Below are 11332 nucleotides of genomic sequence, written 5' to 3' on the forward strand. Positions count from 1 at the left end.
AGGCAAGTGGTGGCGAAAGCTTGTGCGGGACAGAGCGGAGCAGACTCTTCTTTCTCTTTCCTTCCTTCCTCCCTCGCTGACGCTGGGAGAGCCCCGCCAGGCGGGGCAGAGAGGCGGGAAAACAGCCCCGCTCCCGCAGCTCCCGGGTGAGGGCGGCTCTGACGGCCCCGCCGCCGCTGCGCGTGCGCTCCGCCGACGAGTCACCCCCGATGGCGCCACCCGCGGGCGCCGCGCCAGGACTCTCAGCGTCCGCTCGGGCTTCGCGCTGGCGGAAGCCGCCACCATCCCGCGGCGCCGCCGAGGATCCGCGCTGCCCTTCTTCCGGGTCCGGCTTCACCCGCGCCTGGGCGGGGCCAGCGTCTTCCCCGGGCCGCGATCTGCGCCGCTCTCGCGAGAGCTCTCCCTTTTCCTAGGCCGGCGCGGAGAGAGGTGGGTGCCCGGGCCCGGCGCGGGGCCCGGCGGCGCTGATGACTTTTCCCCTCGCCGCCGCCTCAATATGGAGCTGGGCGGAGAGCGGCGTTTCCCGCCGTGGCCTCGGGGCGGGGATGCCCCCGATTATCGCCGGCTTGAGGCTCGATGGTCGCCGGGGCGCCCGGTGCTGGGGGAGGGGGGCCGGCGGGGTTTTCCTCCGCCCTCCCCCGGAGGTAGGCCGCGGCGTAGGGGCAGCGAGCCGCCGGGCGGGTGGAGGGGGCCAGGGCCGGGCGCGGAGCTCCGCCAGCCGGGAAGGGCTGCCCGCCCGCACGCTCGGCCGCACGTGGGGCTCGGTGAGGGCCCGGGCGGCCTCCCTGGTGCTGCCGGGGCCTCGCAGCTGCCCGGGCTCCCCGGTGGGCGGGCAGGCCCCTCTTTCCCCGGGACGGTTTTTCTCTCTTGTGCGCGGCATACCCTGGAGCGACGTGGTGGGGCTTGTGGGGCCCATGGAGGCTGTCTCTGGCTTTTCTCTGAAGCGTGTGGCCCAGCAGCCGGGTTGCAGAGTCTTGGCTGTGTTTGTAGCAGAAGACCACGTTGCTGGTGACACCTGAGACGTTCTTTTGCCTTGCAGAACGGCCATGTTCAGCTCCAGCGCAAAGATTGTGAAGCCTAATGGCGAGAAGCCAGATGAGTTCGAGTCTGGTATATCCCAGGTACGTGTCTCTTCCTGCTGTTCGGTAATCAGCTGTAGATTACAGAGATGGTGTTGTGACAGTTGTTTAGCACTTAAACTTTGAGGGTGATGCTGTCTAAACATGTACTCTTTCCTAGTTTTACTTGGGGCAGTCAGCCTGTGTTCCCACCAGTTAACTTGTTGCATCTGTCATGGTGACTTACAGGAAGTTAAATGTTTGATACTGACTGTGGTAGAGAGTATATAGCTCCTCTCTGGCACGGTGTATGGACTTCAGTTTCAAGGGTTCTTACGAATTCAATGGTATGTAATGGATTATTCTGCAACCTCACTTTCCTAGGCTCTGCTGGAGTTGGAAATGAACTCTGACTTAAAGGCTCAGCTGCGGGAGTTGAACATCACGGCAGCTAAGGTAGGCTAGACCTCCACAAAGAATGGCTCGATGACTTGCTCTGCATGTTTAATTTTTGTGAATGTTAACATAGTAGTTGAATGGTGTCTTTAGCTGTTTCTTATGGCCTGTGATTGTTTTCCTATATGCTGGTGTGGTTTATCCTCTGGTATTTGCTATTAACATGTAAGATTTTATAACAGGTGGGGTTTTTTCAGGAACTGGTCTGGAAAGTCATTGTTAAAATGCAAATGCCGGTTTGGTATGTTAAATAAAAAATATTTTAAAAAGGTAGCTCTACTTTCTGTCGCTACAATCTGGATTTGAGACCTGAAACTGGCTTTTTGTATGTGGATATTGGCTGGCAATGTAGGCATTGCAGAATCTTGCTCAGGAACATAAACTGTAATACTCTCTGTAAAATCATTTTTTTGTAAATGCTCTTCTATGTACCAAGTAATACATAGAAGGTGGAGTGAGGTAAAAGACTGACTTGATCACATTGGTTAGCCTGTTTGTAAATTTTAGTTCTAGTTTATAAAGGCAACTGAAACTGTAAGGAAGAAAAGGAAGGAGAAGATTAGTGGAAAAGGAGGAAGAAAATTAGTGTTAGAATTTGTCAGCCTTGGAGACTGAATGGAATTTCTGAAGCTGGTTGCTGTAACCAAAAATTTCAGTAGGGTGCTTTTTGGTTCTTGCCCAGGCCCACCAGTGTACCCACAGACACAGATGCTTGATTGCGTAGAGTTAAGTTAGAGAATCTGGGAATGCAGAAGTCGGCTTGCTGCTAAGTACAGCAATGCGTACTGTCCTCACTGACGAGTTTTTAAAAATGTCTGTGTTATTTACTTTGTTACGTAGTTTTATTTGTGAGAAATCTGCTGTGGGCATCTGAGTTAGCTCATGTGGGAAAGTAGCTGATGAAAAACAATTCAGCTTTCCGTTCTGTTGGAGAATGAGTATGTCTGCAGCTGGGGTCACGGGAGAAGCACCTTGTAATCCTATACAAGTTTCTTCGGTTTTGGTCAACTGCTGGAGAAAGAAACCAAGGGAAAAGTAATCCCATGTTGGTGTAATGTAAATCTGCTGGCATTTGGAGGAGAAGGAAATGTTTTGAGTAGCGTTGCATGCCTTGGCAAGTGGTGGCCAGAAGATGATTTCCATGAAATAGCAGCTCCAGAATAAGAGATTTATTACTGTAAACTTTGTCTAGAGTCTGCATTAGAGCCAAATAACTTTTGAAACTTTGTGTCAGCATTTAAGCACCACTGCAGATGTGATGATAAGCATTCAGTGTAGTTAGGATTCTAGCATCTGAGTCCCGTCCTGCAGAAAGAATGAGCTTTGTTATTCAGAGGATGTGACTCTGAAAGGAGAGGTGGGATTGATTGCCCAGTTGCGGCTTTACAGCAAAACAGGTGCTCTGACAGAGGTTTTTCTGTTTAATACTTGCTCTTAAATGCATTAAAACAGGTACTGCTCTCTGATGCTCCTTTTGCCCCCCGCCCTCCCCAAAGTTGTAAGCAAGACTATCAAATATCTGTGTTCAGAGGATTCACGATCAAACCAAACATTGCTTATTGACCCATAGATAATGTTTACTTTCTACTTCTGTTTCAGGAAATTGAAGTGGGTGGTGGCAGAAAAGCCATCATTATCTTTGTACCAGTTCCTCAGCTGAAATCTTTCCAGAAGATTCAGGTGCGGCTAGTTCGTGAGCTGGAGAAGAAATTCAGTGGAAAGCATGTGGTGTTCATTGCTCAGGTAAAACACTTAATAGTGTAAAATTGCTGATTTGAAGAGATCCCTGAGGTCATCTAGTCCAGCCTCTTGCATGAAGTGGGACTATTCCCAACATTAGGTAGGTCAGCCGTGGTTTTGTCTAGCAGAGTCTTGAGAATATCCAAGGATGGAGATTCCACAGCCTCTCTGGATAACCTGTGCCAGCACTACACTTCATGTCTTGTCCATTCAAGATAACAATGATATAATGCAGATTTTTGTACCAGCAGGAATGTAATGAATGTCCTTCTGTGGATGTAAGCTAAAATGATTTCAGTGAGCAGCCCAAGGCTATGTAAGCTTGGTGAGATGTGAAGCTTTTTGGAGGAGGATATAACTTGTTCTGGCCTCAATTACTTCTTTAGAAGTTTGAGAAGCAAAGCTTGAAAGTAAAAGGGAGCAAACATTAATAGGAGCTTTTCTATACTTGGGTAGAATCTGAGCACTTTAAACTCAATAGGAGAGGAAGGAAAAACGTGACTGGTTCTGAATTTAGAGAAGGAGCTAAGCCATGAAAAGGTGATAGAGGGCTGTCTGGGCAGTACTAAGGGGTGGACAAATTCTGGACATCTGTCTGCAGAGTGGACAGTTAGTTGTTAGACTGAAGGTCTTTTTAGAAAAATTCTTCGTAACATAATTTTAAGAGCCAGAGCACCTTATCCTGAATCTTTATGTGGCCAAGAAGACTTCTTTAATGAAGTGCCTCTGGGTGACTTAAATTTAAGTGCTTGAGAATTCCCTGTCAGTGTAGCAATCCATATTGTAGAAGGGACTGTGTGCAGTTGTTCTGTTGTAAGTGAAACATTGTTGCCTTTGAATGTGGCATGACCCAGTTTGGATTACAGTAACCCCATCGTGAATACAGTCATGGAGAAGCTGGAATGTGTGGTAGAAAATACTGCAGGTGGCTACAACTGCATCTAAAACTCAAATGTTTTAAAATACCTACCTTTGCAGATAGGGAAGCAGAAAATAAGTTTTTCCGCTCCAAGCTGGTATACATACCTGTAGATGCCGCTTTTGGAACAGATTACACTGAAGCCAGGGTTTGATTGGATTGTGTAATACATCTTATTCTTCAAACTAGTGTTTCGATCTCAGATGTCACCTAGCTATCTGTGGGACTGAGAGAGCCTCTGGTGTGAAGCAGAGTAGTAAACTCAATCTAACAGAAAATGTAAAATTCTTTGAGATTTCTGTTCCCAAAGAAGTGTGTTCAGATTGGTAATATGACACAGTAAACTACCCTAGTTGTATTCATGGGGGAGGTGGGGATGAAGTACAAATCTCTTATTTCAGTGCGCTGAATGTGGGATCAGTAGATACGAAATAAATCAATACCACCAGTACTTCAGCTTCTGCAAGTAATACCAGGTTCTAATACTGGTGTAGCTGTAGACAAACTTGAACATCTTTCATGTATCTGTTTCTAGTGGGGGGAAGAAAGTGCATGTGTTTTGGTTGGGGTTTTTTTTTTTTTTTCAGTTGATCGTAAGCAACTCCATACTGAGAAATGCCTTTTTTTTTTTTTTTTTTTTCCTTAACAGAGAAGGATTCTGCCCAAGCCAACAAGAAAAAGCCGCACAAAAAACAAGCAAAAGCGTCCCAGGAGGTAAGTAAATAATATTGATTCAATATGACAGCCTTCTTTTGTAACTTGGTAGTTTAGTCAAGTAATGTTTAGTTGAGTTTTTGAGAAGTCGTTCAAGTGATTGGGTGGTCTTGTCCTTTCTGTTACTGCTTGAAATAGTATATGTCATTTGACTGCTAGAGGGTGCAGTGAAATGTTTGTCTTCGGGCACTGTGTTGCATTTCTTAGAACTCCACCTGTATTTCAAGCTATATCTGTGGCCAACTTTTAGCCATCAATAGTGGCCTAAGAAACTCCAGCATGCTATCTCTGTTACCACAGTGTGCTGACAAGAATTTTTTTTTTTTAAAGTTGTAGGAAGACCTACGTCACATGTTAGACAGTACAGAAAGCAGGGCTGGCATGCTGAAGGGATGCAGTGAGGGAGAGAATGGCTGAGGAGGGCTGTGGGCATGAGTAGTCTCACTGGGCATTAATTTAAGAGCCGTAGTATAGCCATTTGTGTTAAATGGCCTTCCTCCTCTCATCTAGTCTCTTTATTGCTTGACATGCAACACTGCTATGTCTAGGTGGATGTCAGTGCCTCTTTTATACTGTTCTCTGTCTTACTGTATCGTTGTGTAGTCCATGTCTTAAAAGCTTGTCCTCTTTATGGCATGTTCCTGTAACTTCTCCCAGCACCCGGTATTATACCTGTGTCATATCTATTATTGTATTTTGAGTTCTTAAGACATGGATTTTAAAAGTGCGGTTTCATAGTACTCCTCTAGCTGCAGTCCTGCCTTTGGAGGCCTCTGTCTGTGTTGTGTTAAAACTACTATTGCACAGCAGCTAGAGAAGTTAGCATCTGTGTACGTGATTAGCATGCTGCATCTTTCAGCAGGAGGGAAAAAGGGTGTGCAGGACTGTCCCTTTCTCAGCCTGAGACTACATCAGACTAGATTGTGAAGCATAGAAATATGATTGGTGTTCGTCTCCCTTAGCTATCCTAATCTTTGCAAGTTTGAAATGCTGCTGTAGACCACAGGACTTGGTTACTAGTGATACTGCCTTGAAACTACAGACAGGGAAGCTGGAAATCTTATCAGTCATCTAGACTCATACACAAAACAACCTGGATTGATTTTTCTCATTTTGGCTCACTTCCAGACAGTTCAAGAACACTTATGTAGACATCAGCCTTCTAAGCGTGAACTAAACTTACCAGCTAGACTTTTTCTCATAATACATCCATCGGTGTTTTAAGCCACTTACATTTAGGCGGTTGAAGAAAGATACCAGTGTTTTCAGAACTGGATTTCCTATGAACGTACCTTGTGTAGTTGAAGATACTTGCACACTTAAACTTTTACAGTGAATGTCTTTGGTAAAATTGCAGATAGGACAACTTATTTAAATAAACTCTTCCTAAATGTGTAGAAAAAAAAGAATGTTTCAGGGCCATTGCTGCAAAGCAACATGCGGCCTAAAAGGTCAGAAACCTGGGTACTGACATTTTTTCCCCTCATGCGCTCATTAAGTTTCGGCAGTCAGTGTAGAATTTTATTTTTGCATAACTTGTGGAAAGGTGTGTTATTGTCACACTGCAGCATTTAAAAAAAAAAGGGCACAAAAAAAGGCCAAATCAAAACACAACTTAGTTTTCATCTAAAGAATACTGCGGACGGTTTAAACCTTAGTAAACTGGAAAATTGGCAAGAGGATGTGTTTTAATGATACAAATGTGGCATTTCAGCCGTACGCTTACAGCAGTGCACGATGCCATTCTTGAAGACCTGGTCTTCCCAAGTGAAATTGTGGGCAAGAGAATCCGCGTAAAACTGGACGGCAGCAGGCTCATAAAAGTCCATTTGGACAAAGCACAACAGAACAATGTTGAACACAAGGTAAATGAAAAACCTTTACTTTCTCATGCAGGATGGGGTGGCATTCTGACATAGCGAGGAGACTGGCTATGTGATACAGCAAAAGACTGCCTTCTGTCTTGTGGCAGTGGAGATGCTTCTGTTTGTATTAGGAGTAAGATGCTGAAGATGAGACAAGACAGTTGAACTAAAACTCTGGTTCAACTTGCCAAAACCCCTGAATTATGAAGTAGCTATATTGGTTCCCTCTTAAGAAAAGACAGTGTTTTGTTGGGGTTATTTTGTTTGTTTGGGTGTTGTGGTGGTTTTTTTTGTTTGTCTAAGTGAAGCGCTTAGTTTTGACCTTAAACAGATGTGCTAGGGACAGCCTGAAGCCCCCCATCACTTTGCTTAGGTTATTTTCTGTGGGGACATGTTGAGGACAGCTCAGCTCTTGGTGTCCTATGGTTGCAAATGGAAGGGGTTCCAAATATTCTCCCGGAAACATGTCTTCTGCATAAATGCTCAGCTACGTTAATCTAGAAGAAAACAATTGGCCTGAGAGTTCACTTCAGAGCCAAGATGCAGTGGGAAGTGTAGTAGCAGAAATAGTGTAGTATGTACGTTAACATAGATTTTACTTCCTTATACAGTATGTATAAACAAGGTTGTTTTTTCTTCACAGGTGGAAACATTTTCTGGTGTCTACAAGAAGCTCACAGGCAAAGATGTGGTGTTTGAATTTCCAGAATTCCAGCTGTAAAGTGCAAAAAATGGCTGAATAAACAACTGTTCATATAACAGAGTAATTTCATTTAAATTTTGAATTCCGTAAAAATAGGTGGGGATTAACTGTTTCATGGGACTTCTCTACTGTCTGGACGCGTGACATTTGTGTATCAACGGGTTAAGTGGTTAAGCGTTCTAATGGTAGCCCTCATAGGTTGTTCTTGGCACTGTCACAACACAACTCTGGACAAAAAAGTCCTGAGTCTGCAGAAAGAATTGGCATTGAAAAACAAATTGAAATACGTTGAGACTCACGTTTTGGGGAGAATGTGGATAAGTACTGTAGGGCAGTGGAACTCCTGAGTTTTGCACACAAGAATACTAGTTGGAGACCTACATGTTCCTGACACTGGAAGAAGTCTACATAGCAGGTGGTGTGACCTTTGAAACATGGAATGATGGCATCTGAAAAAGGGGGTTGAATTTTTGGGAACTATGTTGGGGGAGGTATAGTTTGAATTTGAGGTAACTTCTCGCTCTTTAAGTGGTGAAATTACATGCCAGTCCAGCAGTTTCTCACTCTTATCAGCATGAAATGCTGAGACATTTTCACTTATGTGTGCTTGACTCCCTCGCTGGACACAAACTACAGTTTTTTAGGCATTGATTTTGCTTTCAGAAATCATGGATTGTTGTATCTCCATATATTAGCAATATGCATGTCTATGTATCACTGTTGGGGTAACCTTCCTCATGGCTAGTAACTGAAGGCAGGGGTACATATGCCAGGGTGAAGCAATGACTGATGGAATATTTGGGTTTTTTTAGATGGTCTTTTAACATAGTACATGGCTTGGTGATAATGGGACAGATGGGGAAGGACTAGCTGTGTCACAGCAGTTGAAGGCTGCGTGATAGTGTCCTGAAAACTACATTTTTCACTTGCATATCTATGTTTAGAAGGTCTTTCAGCAAGTAACTTTTTTTCCAGCTAGGGAGGAGTGTGGATTTGGGCATGTTAATGTTCTGAGCCATTTATATGAATTTAGTACTTCACTGTATGGACAGGCTGTTCTGTTACTTAGGAGTAAGTGCTTAATACAGTAAAAGGTACCTAATTATGGAGACAGCCTATCAAGGAGATAGCTTGCTTAGTAGGAAGCAGCCTGTGTACCGGAGCCTTTAATAACAGCCATTTTCCTGCCTGAGAGTAGATGGAGAAAAAGTGTCACTTACTGAGGATCTTTTGTACCTTTATTTCCTTTTCCCATTTACTGTGGTTTTGTTTGCTTCCCGTTTGATACCTCTTTTTGGTTGTGAAGACCTAAAAGGTTAAAACAATAGCTTTTGCACTGCAAAAAGCCAAGCTTTTTAAGTCATGCCATAACTTCTGTTGAGTAGGGCAGGACAGTTAGCAGTATGCTGTTACTTTGATGCAGAGACGCAAAGAGAACAAGGAAAACACACACGCCCTGTTGCAATTAGTAGTTAATTTCCTACTACTTACTGACAAGGCTTGAATATTTGCACAAAAAAGCAGGCTGTATCTTTGAAGAAGTTGGCTCACCTTAAGCCTTTTTCTTTTTTCACTTCTGCCTCTGCAGTATAACTTTATTCCTTACTTATTCGTTGACTATTTATTTTTCATCTTGGGGTGATTCAGCAGAAGTGAATTCATCACCTTCCCTTAGCATATTGATGGGGGGAGTCATAGGTATATAAATAACCCTGAATCCTGGCTGCTTGCGTGGAGAGTAATCACAAAAGATATAGCAGAAGGAGCGCCAGAACTTTAGAATTCAAGTTTTCATTGTTAAAATGGGTATTATTCAGGTTGGAAACACCATCCCCCCCAGACCTCCAAAATAATTCTAGTCTCAAGTCAGACATGTTACTAAGCCTGCTGCAAGAGTCACAGATGGTGGCCCGTGCAGCTAGATGTTTGCTGGGTGTGTGTTGGAAGAAGCAGTCTGGGAAGTGTTTGGAGACTTGCCAGATGTTAACTACCTTTAGTTAGAGGTTGGAGAGTCTGCTGGGGCTGTGTAACATCTGCAAGAAGAGGTGATGCTCAGACGGCGGGCTTCAGTAGACTGCATTTCCTGTTTCATGGTGAAATGTAACTCAGGTTTGATCTCTTCATAGTAATAAAAATGTCAGTGGCGTTTCTAGTTTTGAAGGGCTGGGAGGGGGATAAGCGGGGGAGGAGAAACCTAGTAAACTGAATGTGAAGATTGCAAATGTTCCCAGGCATTGCCAGCTGGCTATAGATTTTTCTTGGCTCTCGTTGCAAGCCCTTTGAACTATATGAAATGCAAAGGCCCATGATGGTCCCATAAGCGAATTCTTTGAGTGAAAGGATAATGCTGTCAAAACCATTTATGGTTCTTGCATCAACTAAGCTGCAAGTGAAGGTGGATTTTTTGTGGCATAAAAACACCAGGCTGTGAGCTTTGCAAAAGGCTTTAGTCCTAGTTTACCTTTATTGACAGATTCCCTTGTGTGTCAGTGTCAGTGATACAGCCAGACAACTCCCTCTGTCCCTTGACAAGCATATCAAGCGAGCGCCTGCAATCTGGAAAGTCAGTTGATGCCATCTGGTCAAGTGCTAATGAGGCTGCAGGAATAGTGGTGTCAAACGTTGCCTTAACCTAAACAGACTCCATATGAGACGATGCTAGACTTCTCCTATACCTTTCATACGCTGGCACAGTTGAACTCTGAATGTGTGATTTCTCAGGAGTTTATCAGCTGGTCCGCAAAAAAGCGATGGGGCACTTTGTACTAAGACCCTGTGCAGGGGTACAACGTGGGTAGTGTCAATGCGAAGAGACAAACACTGAAGAGTATAAAAAGACTGATTCTTTCCTGTAGTAGCCCAAAATGTGAAGCAGAGGGCTTTACATCTGTTAGGCGCTCTTGAGACTTGCACCTGATACTAGAGCTTTTGTTGTTTATTCCTTATGAATCCTTTCACAAATGTCTCCAACTATTTTTGTCTGTGAGGAAAGCTGCTCCCTCTTGGTTTCCCTTTGAAAAGGTGTGTAGCTGTGTTACAATTCTAGTGTGGCAGAACTTGCTTGAAGTTTTGGGTGATAAGTGCTTGACCTTTCTTGTATTAATATAAAATTTAATGTATGATAGCATCATGTCTGGTTAGCCTCTCTTGAGTGTAAGTGGGAGCATTTGGCCGAGCAGCGTTAAAAGGAAATCCTATCACTCCCGCATTATAGACTGGAGGAATCTATTTCCTATGCCTTTTATTTTCCTAAATTTTTTAAGTGGGAGGCCTGAGTTTGCTTCTCTGTTACATCTAAAAGCTAGAGCAATGCCAAAAAGCTAAACCTTTTCCTCTTTGTGGGGCGTGCTTTCCAGGTCTCTAGAGGTGTATTGGAATGACAGGAAAAGAAGATATTGATTACAGAAAGTCATGAAGTCTCATAAAAAGAAACCTTGCGGTTAGGCTGAGGGAGCGTGAGTTTTCCTGTCGCCGGCACGGGCCTGACTGCGGCATTGATCAGTGCGAGGGGTTGACCCCGTTGTAACGAAGCGGCTTTGCTGTGCCTCTTGCTGCCTGCCTTCAGAGCGCTCGTGTGAAAAACCTGCGTTCTGCTGAGAGCAAGAGAAAGAAGCGACACGGGCGTCTCTTTGTACCGGTGCTCTGTTCCCCACAGAGAGCTACATGTAAAGGTTCTTGCTTATGTCTTGTGATTAAGAGGAGAAAGTTTGTTGGATTTGTTACAGTTTGCAAGTTCAGGTATCCCCTCCTCTACCCTCCAGTAACTGTTACTCTTTATTTTCAGGAAAATCATTCTTTAGCTTAGCAACAAGCAGTTGCTGCTAGGTGTTGCTAAATGATGAATAGCTATTGTTTTTCATATTGGATATTGTGCCGA

The 11332-nt window shown here is 44.2% G+C and overlaps 1 protein-coding gene across 1 annotated transcript; it reads left to right on the forward strand.

Moving 5' to 3' along the window:
• Window positions 1-355: 355 nt before the first annotated feature.
• RPS7 (ribosomal protein S7) lies at window positions 356-7511 on the forward strand. The gene is made up of 7 exons (XM_063330428.1): window positions 356-429; window positions 1040-1121; window positions 1443-1514; window positions 3114-3257; window positions 4823-4887; window positions 6602-6752; window positions 7396-7511. Exons 2-7 carry the CDS (start codon window positions 1047-1049, stop codon window positions 7471-7473), a joined length of 585 nt encoding a protein of 194 aa, XP_063186498.1. The 5' UTR covers window positions 356-429; window positions 1040-1046; the 3' UTR covers window positions 7474-7511.
• The last annotated feature ends 3821 nt before the right edge of the window (window positions 7512-11332 follow it).

The sequence above is a fragment of the Chroicocephalus ridibundus genome, chromosome 3 (assembly GCF_963924245.1).
Source record: "Chroicocephalus ridibundus chromosome 3, bChrRid1.1, whole genome shotgun sequence".
Lineage (NCBI taxonomy): Eukaryota > Metazoa > Chordata > Aves > Charadriiformes > Laridae > Chroicocephalus > Chroicocephalus ridibundus.